The sequence below is a fragment of the Xiphias gladius genome, chromosome 10 (genome assembly GCF_016859285.1).
Source record: "Xiphias gladius isolate SHS-SW01 ecotype Sanya breed wild chromosome 10, ASM1685928v1, whole genome shotgun sequence".
Taxonomy (NCBI): domain Eukaryota; kingdom Metazoa; phylum Chordata; class Actinopteri; order Istiophoriformes; family Xiphiidae; genus Xiphias; species Xiphias gladius.
In genome coordinates this window covers 5522793-5538517 of record NC_053409.1, presented here as the reverse complement: position 1 = coordinate 5538517, position 15725 = coordinate 5522793, and the positions used below count along the sequence as shown (strand labels likewise).

At 38.4% G+C, this 15725-nt stretch overlaps 2 protein-coding genes across 5 annotated transcripts in view; one reads left to right on the top strand and one right to left on the bottom strand.

Moving 5' to 3' along the window:
- The first annotated feature begins 5061 nt into the window (after positions 1-5061).
- On the top strand, positions 5062-7362 carry mrpl33 (mitochondrial ribosomal protein L33). The gene is made up of 4 exons (XM_040136503.1): positions 5062-5189; positions 5613-5631; positions 5764-5870; positions 6737-7362. The coding sequence occupies exons 1-4, from the start codon at positions 5168-5170 to the stop codon at positions 6784-6786; spliced, it is 198 nt and encodes a 65-aa protein (XP_039992437.1). The 5' UTR covers positions 5062-5167; the 3' UTR covers positions 6787-7362.
- Positions 7363-7459: 97 nt separating this feature from the next.
- rbks (ribokinase) overlaps positions 7460-15725 on the bottom strand; it is a 39995-nt gene continuing 31729 nt past the window's right edge. For 3 of the 4 annotated variants that reach the window (XM_040136499.1, XM_040136498.1, XM_040136501.1), the window contains exon 9: positions 7460-7717. In XM_040136499.1, coding sequence (XP_039992433.1) covers positions 7544-7717 — 174 coding nt within the window. In that variant the 3' untranslated portion in view covers positions 7460-7543. Of the gene's footprint in view, positions 7718-14323; positions 14631-15725 lie in introns of those variants that run through there. The other variant, XM_040136500.1, reaches the window with a different exon arrangement.

The following is a 15725-nucleotide window of genomic DNA, read 5'->3' as shown; positions in this document are numbered from 1 at the left end:
GCCACTTGTAAATCACAGGTTGATGTGCTTGGTTGAATCCAAATAATTTGTTGCATTCAGAGTTTTGTTTGAAAGCAGAACGATACAAACTGCAGGTAAAATTGTCGATAGTAAGCATAAAATTTTCTCCTGCAGAGTCAAAACATGTATCAAGCTCACGGTTCTGGCCTTGATTCCCTTCAAAAGTTACAAATTCACTTCCAAATGCCTTCCTTAGTTGTTTTCCTGATAATGAACTGCCAAATCTCAAAACTCACAACATACCTGCCCACTCACTGTAAACAACTTTGAGTTAGAATCTATGGTGAAGTGTCTAAAATATAAATGAGTGTGTAAGTAATACAGAAGCTGGAAAATAATAGGTTGTAAATGAAAAAAAAAACAGCATGTGACATAGAGCGAAGAACAGAAGTACAATGAAGTGGGAGAAGAAAAGAGCAGCTAACGTCCGGAGTGGCTGTCGAGAGTGCTGAGTGGGTGGGGTGCTGGAGGAGGAGGATAGCTGAAGCTGGAGCTAGTGGTCTCAGCCTCCTTCTCAGAATTATCCCTTAGTGACGCAAGCTCCTCCACACACATCCTGACAGCTGCTCCCTGCCTGGTTACAGCACTCCTCGGCCTGTCCAATAACATTCATTTTCATTTCTGCTTTAATGCATGGCTTCCCCCCATTGGGTTTACCAATACAGCTCCATTTAGGCTCATTAGTACATGTTCACTTACTACTTTGTGTTTTTATCTAATCCATGCACTAATGGGACCACAGTGTCCATGTACACTGGATCTTCATTGTTTTTTTTGTTTTTTTTTAATGAGGATAAGCTGTGAAAGAAATTAAGCTGTTATTCATACTCCACTCAGCTCAGGCCTTGTTCTTCCTGAGTGACAACATACAGACCAAAATACACCAGATGCTTGAGAGATAGTTGAAATGCCCTCACTGATTTCAGAGATGTGCCACCCCCTGTTTTTATAATGGCTCTCTTACCATTAAAGTGTAGCAATATAGCAATGACATAGGAGTCCTTCATTAAAACATCTAAAGAGCTGTATAACACACACAATTAAAGTGAATTAATAAAGGTCAAAATGACAGCAACAATCTTATAAACTGATTTTTAGAGATTGGGCCTTAAAATGTTAATACTAACCAGATAATATTATGATAACTGATCCAAGTGTATTTCAAATTCAAACAGAGATACTGTATAATAATAAAAAACCCAAAGAGAGGGATATAGCTACCACTGAGGACACTTAGGTTGTAATATTTCTGGGGAATGATTATCAGGAGGTTTGATGACATGAAGACGAGTTTCAATTCTGTGAATACAAACATATCATACAGCTTTGGTTATTTGAAAGCAGACTGATATTGTATAGGCTTAAGTACTGTGCTTAAGTAGAGTTTTGAGGTACTTTTAATTTACTTGAGTACTTCCATTTTAGGCTACTCTATACTTTTACTCCACTACATTTCAGAGGCAAATACTGTAGTTTTTGCTTCACTGTATTTATTTGATAACTTTAGATACTTTGCAGATTTAGACCAATAATGCAAAATATAACCAATAGATAAATTATAATGTATTATTACAGGTTGTGATATGATAAGGCTTCAGAAATTTGCACAGGAATTTGGACTCATGCGCTCAGTATATCTAAAATCCTAGCAATAGCCCTGCACAGAGACACAGGAAAATGTTTTGTACCTTGTAAGTACAGTGACAAACTAAATGTAAACTAAAGTACATTTACTCAAGTTATGTACAACTGCAAAGTAAGTACTTTTATCTTTATAGTTTAAGTACATTTTGCTGATAATACTTATATACTTTCAAAACGTGGACACAGGACTTTTACTTGTAATGGAGTATTTTTACATTGTGGTATTTGTACTTTTACTTTAATGAAAAATGATATCAGTTCTTCTTCCACTACTGGTTTATAACAAATGATATAGAGGACATGATGATATTAAACCAAAACGGTGCCAGTAACTGTTTATTATCCTCCAACCCACATAGCTTAGCTCCTCTTTGCTGTTGACTATATATTTGAATAAGGGTCCACACTATTGATTTAAATTTCAAAGAAATACAGAAATATTGATTATTTGTCCTGTTATCATGATAGCAACTTGTAAAAAACCCTAAGGTCAAATTAATTGAACGGTGGGAGCTTTCTACTTTAAGTTGTTAACTACCATGTCTGTACCTGTTTCCATCATATTACCTTGGCTCGTGACCCCGGGCTTGAGTTAAACTAGTGATCATTTACATCATGGTTACATATTCTCTGAACATGCCCATATATGGAAACCACTGTCATTCCTAAGTAGTCATGCAAAACGACTACATGCTTTTCAATGTGACGCAGGCTAAATTGTCACTGCACCAATATTACACTGTGAACACACAAAAGGCATTGAAGTTACTACTCTAGGAGGAGTTAAAGGGGACTTCCATCTTGCCACTATCAGTATCAGACCCATTCATCTGCCTTTGAGAGCGGGGCTTTCACTAAGGTTTAGGGACATTCCAGAGTGTCCTTTATCTTTTTCCTTAAAGCGCATTCATGAAATTTGAGTTGCTTCACTGAGGCATGATGACATGCAACAACTACTAACATTGTGATCTTTTTCCATGATGACTTTAATTATTTTTTTTATTTATGGAACTAAATCTAAACTAATTAAGTTGAAGTGAAATGAGATGACGCAAAGTCTGTAAAACTGTAAAATTGAATGAAAAACAAAAATAGCTTGGGTACATGCAGTGAGACATATACGCATCATTCTTTTAGAAGAAAATAACAGTTCTGAACAGATTTTGGTTGGAATAGACAAAGCTCGCTTTGAGACTCTCTGTTAGATATCAGAAGGAAAATTACCAAATCCCATCTTGGTCACAAATTCTTAACAGATGCTCATTTGCTCTCCTGGCAGCCACCAGTGTACTATTGCAAAAGGACAGGAAACATTACTGGAAGATCTCAGTGCCCTCTTGCCCAGCAGAGGCAGATGAGGTTTGCGTGGACATGAATAGGATAAAGAAAAGAAGACGACACTCTAATCAGATGAAAGAGACTATTCATCAGGTATAACTAGCTATAAGAAAAGAAATCCTCTTTCTCCACTCTAAATTAGCATAGAGGTCTTCTTATGCTCTCAGTCAAGACCTGTTTAGTGTTGAAACACACACAACCTGCAAAGTCTCCAAGTCACCGCAACAAACAGAAAAAATGGGCAGACAAACTGAATTTTTTTCCTTAGGTAAAAAAAGGTGCGAGTTAAAGCAAATTTCTACTTCCTAATCAGGGAGCTTAGATTTTACCTTGTCAGACCAATCAATCATTTCAGTGTCCAAATGTGTTTGTACTGGTTCTTTTAAGATCAGATATAAGAATTGTATTGACCTGTTTCAGTCCCATTCAAATGCAAGAATGGATTTGGTGCACCCATAATCTACAGTGACTCTGTGTTGAAATGTATAACCAGATAGCAGGAAGTGGTGCACTAATTTGGAGTGAGAAAAATGTGTCTGTGAAAAAGAATAATTTCAGTTGGGAATGAGCAACAGGACCTTGTACTGACCTTTCTGAGAATGCGATTGGATGGATAAACACAAAAATGTTGCTGAATATGATGCCCTTTCAACAGACTAGTTAATTTTCTTCTGCAAAAAGAACCTACAGGATGATTGAGCTCCCCAGTCAGACCACTGATCATGGTTTTAAGGTTGGTGAATTCATTCCCAGAGTAAAAATATCTCTATGTCCCCTACCCAAAAATTTTACTGTTGTTTTTTTTTAATTACCATAGACAACCCCTTCTCAGATATCCAAGAGAAGACTGACAGTCTGACATCCATCCTAAGTCTTCCTTCATACTTCAAAGACATCAGGGGCTTCTTGAAACTTATTCATAGATACTGTACCAGAACTGGATCTCCTGCATGGTCTTGTTTGATTTCTGACACTGTTCAATCTTTAGACACCAAGGAATCTCCTGGGGTTTCCATTATCATGCCAATTAAATCAGCCCTGAAACTGAACAACTCAATACAATAACTCTGTATAAAATTGTAAACAATATCCAAATTTGCCTGTTTAGCTACAGTTCAACTTGCAATATTCTGATGTGGAACATAGGCATACTTCATGCACTGATGATGTCCTGATGAAATGGGAAAAAGACATAACCTCATTTCCATGGTTTCATGACTATTTCACCTCAGTTTCAAGACACCGCAAGTTCATAGTGCAATCCATTGAGACACTGACCTGTACTTCAGGTTGTGACAGTTCCACGTCTCTCCACTGACCCATATGCCTACTGTATGCCTACTGACAAAAGCAATTACTGTATCTGCACATAGCTGTAGCCCACTTGCTCTTAAATAACAGCCAACATCTCAGGAACAACTGAGTATACCTGACGAATCCATTCTGTGGAAAGGGGCTTGTTTGGTGAAACAGGTGGGATATCGGAAAACAGGCAAACACAGAAAAGAAAAAAACAAAGCTATATTATTGTTTCGCAATCACCTTTATCCAACACTACAAAGAGCTGCCTCAACAAATATTCTACTGTATATTTGAATTCCTGGTTCAAACAGTCACAGTTTATATATATAATAAGACATCCCTGATCAAATCCAGAATCAGTGCTCACAGATCCCATCATCACCATATCTGCAATTCTTCCTACACGGAATTACTTTGCTCTTACTTTGTCTAAATCACTTTCATCATATTAATTATTGTATACCAGCTTTCTTAGGCAGTCATCTACTGGTTAAGAAGCAGTTATTTTAGTCATGTACTTTCAAAGGAGATCAAAAACTGAAGGTCAAACAGATAACTTTGCATTTTAACCAGTCTGGTACCTTATATCCACAAGGGGTATCTGGAGTTATTTCTATACATAGGGTGTATACACGCTTCCTTAATTTGGAATACTGGCCATTTCAACGCTATGTCGAATAAACCAGTGTTCTGAAAAGTTGAAAAAAGTAGTGTTTAAAAATGTAGTGTTTTGATGAACTACACCTTTAAGGGGACCCGGAACTGGTTGTTTAACCGGACACTCAAAATTCTCAATGTGACTTACCGTGGTACACTGTTAAGTTTTAATACTCTCTATGAGTAGTAGTTTAGGGTCTACAAAATGTTTCTTACCACCGTAAATTGTGAGTATTTTGATCATTGTAAGTTCAAAGAGTCGGGTACACGCTGATGCACGGCTGTCTCAAACCTAGTTATATGAACCAATCCGTTAGCCTTACCTTAGCTAGCTGTCAGCTAATTCCACAATGCTAGCACCATTACCTAGAGTTTAATTGCCTGCAGTTTGCTTCTATTTACTTGTGTGTTAATTGTCAGTATTTCTGTGGCGCTTTCATCGTTAAATGTTCTGAGGTTCTGATGTGACGCTGAGCTTCTATTGTATTGTATTGTATTGTATTGTATTGTATATTAAGCTTGAGCTAGTCGCTCGCTGCTAGCATTCTTCCCGAAAATGCACCGTTACAACACAGATCGTTAACTAGCTGAGCTTTAGTCGTGTTATTCTGCCTCTTCACATACGTGTTCTGTTTTCTTTCATGTCCCAGTGGCCAAGGCAAAATCTAAGTAAGTAAAAGTCGGTGAATATACAGTAGTATTACCGATTACTAGTGGATTTTAAGAACCGTAAAACGATGACTAGATGCGCCATGCAGTGTTGCAGTCACAATCATCTTCACCAAACTTTTCTTCCGTCAGGACCATTCTGGTGCAGATGGTGAGCGCTGCAGGGACAGGTTACTTCTTCAACACAAAGAGGAACCGTCTCAGAGACAAACTGGTGCTGCGCAAACATGATCCACTTGGTAAGATCTAACTAACCTGCTGTGTTCGGACCGACAAGATACACATGAAAGCCCTTTATTATGTACTACTTAAATGCCCTGTGCTCTTTTATTAAGGTCTAAATCATTGGGACAGGTCATATCGAGCTCTTACCCCTACATGGTTTGGATGCATTTGTTTAAAGTCTCTTTGGTCAAAAGCATCTGCCAAACAAATGTATTGTAATTTTCCCACTCAGTTCTAACAAATTATGTATAACAAGCCCATTTAAATTGAAGTGTGGTAGCTTGTTATTTGTACTTTTAATTGTGGCAGCATAAGCATCCTTGTGTAAACCTGCCTAGTAGGAACAGGCTGTTTTTAGAATTTTATAAATGACTTAGAGGGACAATCTCAAATACTATATAGAAACCCTACAAGAAGGAAGTAAGCAATAAACAAACGATGATATTAATTTCCGTTAGAAGACAACTACTCACTTGGTGAATGCTTTCAGACATATATATATATATATCTAACACCACAAGGTTCCATTTCAATTATCATGACCACATCTAAAAACAGTGCCAATCAAAAATGCTTATTTGGGGCTTATGGTTATGTATGTAAATATACCGGTCGCAGTGGTAAATATATTAGTTACCACTTGATGTGAGCGTTAGAAGTAACTTGTTAGAGGTAACAAGTTATGTAAATTATCACTTTACAAAAAGGGACAAGAACAATTCAATTTCTAAATCACGTCAGTTACAAGCTCAAATTTCTGTTGTTAAAAAACCACACAACTACCCATTCTCTTTCTCTGCATTGTTTATATAAAACTTTTTCTCATTGTTCCATTCGAACCCTGTGACTTGCATTTAAAATCTGCTTTTTCTCTTTGCAGTGAACAAGCATGTCCTATTCTTTGAGAAGAGGAAGATCAGATCAATTTAAAAATGCACAAAATTATATGGACAATGTAAACCTACAACAGACGATTACTATTGTCGTGGATTATACAACATGTCCGTCAGTCAACATTTCTGATTGGCTGGCTGACATGCGTTCAGAAGATTTCTTTTTGGATCAGAAGGCCTCTATTCTCCCCAATGCACCAGCTCAGCATGATGCAAACCCTGGCCATGTTTCAACAAAGTCTTTATTACCACTAATTTAAACAAGAAACTGCTACACATGTAAAAATTAGGTTATGGAATAATACTTAATGGCTGTTAAGCAGATCTATACAGTATGTATCACTGATTATGATTCAGTCAAGTATTGTAAAACTTAAATGTTCAAACTGGGTGAATGTACTTTAACCATTTTTGAAATATGATCTATTCGGGGTAATTTGATAAATTGAATCAATTATGTCCCATAGAAGCTTAATTATTAAGATGCTTGTCAATTATTAAACTGTTTAAAACTATTGAGATTAAGAAAGTTGTACAAAAACTGAAACGCATGTCTTGTTAGTAGCCATGTCATCACTTTGGCACTATTCATAAAAGTTTTATTGAAAGCCAATTGAGTTCATGTTTGGCTTTATATAAAAATAACATTTGTTACACCTTTTACAACTATCATTGTATTGTTCCATCTCATTTCTAAAAAAACAGCTAATTTCATAAGTCATTGTTCAGATTCAGTAAGACCCATTCCAGATTTGGTCCATTTAAACTGGTTTCTACTCGCTGTTATGCTGTTCTCAGAACAGTTCAGCAGGTAGGTCCTTTTTGAAGGGGTAAGACGTCTGTGTTCCGACAGCCTGCACACTCACTCCTGCCACCTGATTAGCTCTGCGGGCCATCTCGTCCAGAGGCATTGAAGGATAATGAGCCATGTAAAATGCCAGTGCTCCAATGAAGCTGTCTCCAGCACCCTGGGGAAAAAAAACATAACAATGCATTATTAAATTTCCCACAGTTCCACTATGTAACTCCACATGCATGTGCCCTACTCAGCAGAATTGTAAAATCTGGGTAGGCTGCAATGACAAATGCGGATACGGGATTTAAACAGTGATTATGTGTAAAAACTCTATGATGTATCTCAAAGTTTGACTGTTTTAAAATGTTTCTGTATTTTGAAGATTATAGGCACGGTCTGGGTGAAAAATATAAAAATGATGGGTGGTTTCATTTTTAAATTCAATAAACTGTGAACAGTAGGGGGTGCTATGGCAATTGTCAGCTGTTTATCCAGGTCTTGTACTGTTGCCTGAAGCTTCAACTAGTAGGAATGAGTTACTGAATTTTTGCCTGGTGTGAAAGTGTGTCTCAGTCAGCTCTTTTAGAAAAACATCTGTATTTCGGGCATTAATCATATTCACAAAGGCCTCATGACGTAAGCAGAATCATAAATTGGATGTAATAAGCTCATGAAATATCTGAAATCTGGTATGATAGTTAAAAAGCATCTTTTAATAATTTTAAAAGCGTAATATTTTAACACAACATGGAAACACCAAAAGTTTTAAATTAAGTGTTTATTTGTTTGTTTAAATAACTGATTTGAAAAAAAAGTCCTGACATTATATTGTATAATAACTAAATTAAGTTTAACTAATTTATTGATTTTTAAAAAAAAACTATACTCTCAAACAACATATCATCCAAAAAAGGACGGTAATAGCTAATGGCTTTTCAAAGTCAGCTGAATAGCATATGCATGTTTTAATCAACCACCAGTGGCTTTACCATAACTGCCAACAGCTCCGGTTTTGGCTATCTCTATGAACAGATAAATCATCCTTTTTCCCTCCTCATCTATTGATAGAGATGGAATTTGCCGTCTACGCCCTGGAGGGGGTTGGCTGGGACGGGACACCAAGGGAAGGGGGGAAGGGTTTGCTGATGGGAAAAGGCACAATGGTATGTGGCGACACGCTCATGTTTAACCACAAATGGCCCCCTGACACTGGTTCTCACAAGCCTGCTCCATTACTCATCACTTCGGCTCTCAAAAGAGTTCATTTTACTCTCTCTTCTCAGCACCTCTATAAGCCCGTTCCCCTCCCAACCCCCTCATTCTCCAACCTCAAAGTCACCCTTTTATAAGAGTGAAGGTTGTCAGTTGTGTAGGATGATTCAGTGGCATAAGGCTTAAAACAAAAACTCTAACCCTGACCCCAGCGGGCCATGTCCTGTAATACACAGGGCACAAGGAACAGAGAGAGCCAAACAGGATCCATGATAGGCGGGGCACCTGGAGGGCACGGCACAGACAACACGTATTTTGTCACAAGCACCTAAACTGGTATCATTTAAAGCAATTTTTGTTCAAACACATGATAGATACAAGCAAAGAATGAGGAAAAAAAGTGCTCTGATTTGACATTTTAAAAGGGCATTCTTTAATTCCACCCCCACCCCAGTGCACGCCACTGGTGTGACTCCTGGACTGGAGAGATGCTGGAAAGAGTGAGATCAGAGCTGAAACATTTCACAGGCCTGGTGGATTTCCATGTTTAAATCCGTGGTGTGTTTATGTCTCCTGTCTGGTAGTTGGGCTGGGCTACAATACAGACAGCATTTGGAAATAAGGCTTTGGTGAAGCAGTCCAACTGGTTTGGCTCTGGCCCGTCTCCCAGTTCACACGTTGCAGTTGAAACGATGATACCACTCTTGAGTGAGGGGTTGATGCTTGGGAATCAGTGACCAACACAGCACAATACAGTGAGGAGGCCAGATTTAACAACTGTATTAGGTGGTAGAAAACAGAACATTTTGGTCTGTATAATCATGGCCACACAGTTATTATAATGCCTCTTCATTTTCCTTTTACGATTTGAATCACCTGTTGACTCTCAGCTAATCTAGTACTAACTCCCTGCACAAACAACGTCCTTTGTCTAGTCAGACTACAATCAGGTGGGGCCGAAAATAGGTTTGTTGAAAGCTATTTCTAGTATTAAGAGCAAAATTTGCTAATAGCCAATGTTTTATTTTGTTGCTGACAGTTAAAATCTGATACATTTCATGTTAAAGATAGAATAAAATATTACATGCTAAGTCTAGAATTGTGGGAACAAAACCATGATGCAGTATTTACATTTAGAAAAAACTGAAACTCAACTGCCCTTACAAATAAATCCCCTTTTGTGTGAGGATATATTGAAAAGACTTGACTGGCATTTCACTGGGTCACTGGTTACCTTGCCAGTTAGGGCTGAAGGTTTTCCCATGATTTTAAAATTATTTTGTCTCGGAAATATTTCCACTCTTCATCTCAAGAAAAACACAACATCAACCATACAGAATTGTTTAATACACCAGAGGCCCAGAATGTTTGCTACTTGCTGAACCTTCTGTGTAATTTACCTTTACAGATTTTTCACTCCACTTCGCTCACTTACTATAAACTATATTTTACCACACAGCCTAACTGTAAACTCCAACTTTAGCATGAAAAGTAACCAGAAGATAATGTTGCAGGTTAAAATTTGATCCAGTTATACTACCACTCAAAAGTTTGGGGTGACCCAGAAAATTTCATGTTTTTCACAAAAACTCACAAATACTCTTATTCATCAAGTGACTTGCAAAGTGAATAGCAAATACAGTCAAGACATTCACAAGGTTAGCAATAATGATTTTTATTTAAATTAATAATTTTGTCCTTCAAACTTTGCCTTCATTACAGAATCGTCCATTTGCAGCAATCACAGTCTTGCAGATATTTGGTATTCTAGCTGTCAATTTGTTGAGGCAATCTGGAGAAATTTCCCCCCATGCTTCCTGAAACACCTCCCACAAGTTGTATTGGTTTGATGGGCACTTCTTACATACTATGGTCAAGCTGTTGCTAAAAAAGCTCAATAGGGTTGAAATCCAGTGACTGTATTAGCCACTCCATTATAGACAGAATACCAGCTGACTGCTTCTTCTCTAAAAGGTTCTTGCATTGTTTGGAGCTGTGCTTTGGATCATTGTCCTGTTGTAGTTGGAAACTGACTCCAATCAAGCAGCATCCACAGTGTATGGCATGGCGTTGCAATATGGAGTGATAGCCTTCCTTGTTCAAGATCCTTTTTATCATGTACAAATCTCCCACTTTACCACCACCAAGGCATCCCCAAACCATGACATTTCCAACATGCTTGGCATGGCATTGAGCCAAATGTATCGCTTCTTTAATCAGCACAATAGTTTTCAGCTGTGCTAACATAATTCCATACAGGTTGTTCTAATGATCAATTAGCCTTTTAATATGATAAACCTGCATTAGGTAACACAATGTGTCATTGAACACAGGAGTGATTATTGTTGAAAATGAGCTTCTGTAGACCTATATAGACATTAAATTAAAAATCATTGATAATTTATGATTAATGAGTCCATTGATCATTAAAGGTGCTATATAAACTTTTTTTACTATGGCTACATAGCCAACATTAGCACTAACAGCCAATTCACCAGTTTAGAACAAACGTTGCGAGTAAAGCATCAGACTTCATTCCGTTACTCGCCAAGAGCTGTCTCCAGCAGTGGAAATCAATACCAATGTTAACCTTTGTTTTGCTTCTATTTCTGACCCATCTTTTCTTCTACTGAAGTTAGCATGCTAACCAGCTAGCTCTGGCTCCTCCCATCTTATAATACTACATTGCCATAGTGAATCCAGTCTGCCCTCAGTTCAGCATGAGAGGATGAAGAAGTAGCACTGCACAGATTCTATTCTATTTATTCTAACATCTTGTCTTGTAAACACATAGCTGAAGCTCTTGGTGAGTAAACGGCTGTTAATACTAATGTTGGCTATGTAGCAGTAGCAAAAACTTACATATTGCACCTTTAATTGTCTTTTACAACATTTCTGATCAATTTAATGTTATTTTAATTGAAAACAAATGTGCTTTCCTTTCAAAAAGAAGGACATTTCTAGGTGAACCCAAACTTTTGAGTGGTATTTCTATAATAACAGCAATTTAAGGTTGGACTATCTATGAGAGTTGTGTGGTAGGTAGGGATGGGAATTGAGAACGGGTTCCCGAATCGTATGCCTCTGAGCTTATCCATTCATTTAATCCATGCCAGAATGTTTTTCTGACAGTTGCAAACTGCAAAAAAAATAACATCAAACTCATATGTCTGTACTACTGGAACCTTGCAACAAGAAGGAGTCATGGCAGAAAAAACTATCCATAGCGTGGCTTCATTTCACAAAGAAAGATGAGGATGGTGCTAGGTGTAATGCAATGTTTCCTATACATAGGCTCTACTGGGGCAGCACAACCAGATAGATTCAGACCTACCCAGGTAGATAAAATAATTTGGTTTCAACTTAGGTAAATCTTACATTAGAACAATTTTATTTCACTCTTTTCAAACTAATTTTTGGCTACCTCTCTGAGTTGTGTAGCTGCAGTAACTTAATGGGGACTGGAGGCTTCTCTGTCTATGGCCGCCTAGCTAGAAACTAACAATAGCCTGCATGTGAGGCATTTAGTGATCATCAGTAAAACCAGAAGTTAATTCTCAATCTCTGGGAAACAATGTTATGTCTGCAAAACTGTGATTTCAAGTCAGGGTGGAAACACCAGCAATATGCTGAAACATCTTTCTACACAACATGGGCTTAAATTCCAGGAATGCCATGTATGTATATAGATTTCCACTGATTCCTAACGGGGCAGCACGTCTGTCATTGAGGGTAAATATCCTATGTTATAATTACATTAGCCCCATGCAGGCAGGCTTAGCTTATTTTTCTTTGAATAAGAAAACCTTAATGAAAATGAATGCTGTACAAATATTCTCTCATTTCATTCACATCTCAGTCACATGAATGCCTTCTTTCTACTCTGTTGCTATACAGTGTTCAGACTTAGAGAAAATAAAACAGTTGCATTGATGCTGAAAATCTGTGTGGGGCTACTTTTTTTTTCCCCACACAGAAAACTGATTAGGAATCGTTAAGGGATTTGATAAAGAATTGGACCGATAAGCAGAATTCCTAATGGAATTGGTATCAATAAACTCTTATCATCTGCTGGCCCTAGTGTTGGCATTAATTAAGTTTTGGGAGGGTGTCTGTGTTTCAGTAATCATGATAGTCTTCAGTATGTGAACACACAAACACACAACTACTTATGCTAATAATCCTGGAGTCCCAGGAAATGGGCCCAGATTTCAGTGAAAATTCTTGGTAATTACTAGGATCTCACTTCCTAATATGTACTGTAACAATATTCGTCAACATCCCTGCATCTCTCTTACATTATGTCCAAGGCACATGCTAATGATTTGTTGTACAGTATTTTAAACAATTAATGAAAGCAAGATTATCTTAAAAGTGAAAACTTCTAAAGCTAGATAGCCTCATAATTTTAATGACAAACTTAAATGTGCCAGACTTAACAGAACTGATAAAATAGACATAAAACTGGGGGGGGGGGATCACTTTCATAGCACAGCCTATATCCTCTTTTGTCGGCCAATCCACATATAAATAAGTTGACTACTTGCAAACTATCAACACAAGAGTTCAATCTATAGGTCATTTAACTGTACGAGCCACCATCCAACCTTTCTCTGTTTTTGCTAACAACACCTCCTTCCCTAAGACTGGCATGTGACGCTACTGGATCTATTGAATGAAGCTCAACGAGGCTGACAAGCGCTACCCCCTTCAGCCCCGCTGCCACTGCCCTCGACACAGTTTGGTGAAGGTTAGATCTAGAGGCCTGTCAATCAAGTGACACAAGCACTTGCCACAGATGAGCTGTGATGGTCTTGCTGGTTGGCTCTGTCCGCCATGTCTTGACCTCTGTGGCGTTACTCTGCCTGTTTTCTGCTGGTACTCAAACTGAAGTTAGACATTAGGATGGCATACATGTCTTTGAGACGCTCACCAAATTAATAGAGTATGGTTTCAGAAGTTCTCTACAGTTTGATGTGTTTGTAGTGTGACATTGCAATACAAGCATGTGATCCTAGAGCCAGTGAACTTTTTTGCTTTGTCAAAATCAAACTACCTCCAAAAATCTGCTTCTCTAGTTAAATCCAATCTACCAAAAGCATATATTTTTCTCATTTGGGACAGATTAAAATATAATTATGTTAAAATGAGCCAACTTGGGTAAATTTAACACAACACTGACAAACCTATAGCCATTGAAAGCTTTCCATTTGCTGTCAGGAATACTTTTTGTAACCGGCTGGCTTTCACTGTCAAAACTCCAGGGAAGTGACCTTTTTTTAAACACTTTTGACAGTAGCATGAGTGGTGTGTGTTTGGAATAAACAGAAGAAGAGCTGAAGAGTTAAAACAAGCAGCAATAACCGCTTTGGCTGTACAGACAAACAAAGGATTGCAAACAGAAACTCAGAAGTCCATCAACAGAAAATCCAAGGACAAAGACAGCAGTAGCGCCCACACACTTTGTTTGACAAGTGATCTTTATAAAGTGCAGTGCAGAAACACCACAGCAATGAGCACTAAGCACTAAACACAGACAAAAAAAACCACAAAAAAAATCCTATAGATAATTTAGATCTATGAAACAGCTCCACATTTCATATCTTTTATGTTGTAATGAGCTGCACCCACTGAACCTTTCGAGCCTCAAGAACCTGTGACTGTCTTTCTCACCCAGAGGCCTCCTGTGATCTTGACTTCTATCCTGGTATGTCAGATGGAGCTATGTGTAGCTAACTCCTGAAGCGTACAGCCTTTGTCAATGAAAGGCACCCTGGGGAGAGCAAAGACCAACTGAGGGGCAGTGATGACTCATAGTGGCTTCCATTCCGGAAGCTTCCCGTAAGACTTGCAAACAGCCGTGGACGACTCCTCTGAAGTAATGAGGGAGGAACATTCAGAGATCAAAAACACATTTAATTGGACCAATTAGAGCGCTAACATATTTGATCCATCTGCAAGGCTTTGTCTTGGTCTTCTTTCACCCTTTAGTGTATAACACTGATCAACATGACTATGCACTGGCAGAGGACTAGCCTAACATCTGGGCTGCTAAAAAGTAGCTGCTGTAGCATGTGCAGTCCATTAAAACGTGGTGATGTGGCAGTTTTCTCATTGTGTCATGCTGACCAGAGTTTGCAGAGTTGAGGAATGCAATGTTCAGGAGGTATTTCCTTACCTTGGGCTTCCAGGAAGGAATCATGCAATTGGTCCTTACATGTCTCCAGTCATAGGAGAAGACTGGGAATAATTTGACCATACAGCTGTAATGTCTGGTTTAGACAGCACTGTCTACCTTTCGCCCTACACAGTGGACCTCCCGGATCAGTGGAAACCAAGGCCACCCAAGTCCTGCTGGGGCTAAAAGGCACTGGGTGTGTGTTTGTGTGTGTGTACCATAGCCTCATCTAACTGTCCACACAAAACAACCAAGGCTCTGATCTCATTGAGGGAAGCCTGTACTCAATTTAAGACAAAAGAGAGAGAAACGGATAAGGCAGGAGGGATGGGGGAAACCCACAGTGGATGAGAGGATTTGCTCTGTAATTCATTCAGATTCACAACCCTGACTCAGTTCATAAGCCATGTAAAATGTGTTATTGAGACAGTTGCAGGATGAGCAGTTGATGAGATACTTACAGTCAGGAGAAAGCTAAATTATTTAGCAGCCATACTGATAATTCATTAACCAAGCTAGATCAATCAATCAGAAATATTCCATCTGGGACGAAATGCATCCAAATAAGAATGGTAAAAAGTTGGATTGTGTGTTTGTTCTGATTAGTAGCTTGTCATGCCACCCACAGCACCCAGCTGAACAGTAGCTTAGCTAAAATAGCGAGAAACCGCAAGTGACTCACGAGAAAGTCACTCAAGAATCGCAGCCGAAAATACAGCTTCGATTCACAGTCCGTTACTAGTGAAACTGGAGAGTAATAGCAAGAAAAATCCAGGTGATGACATTCTTG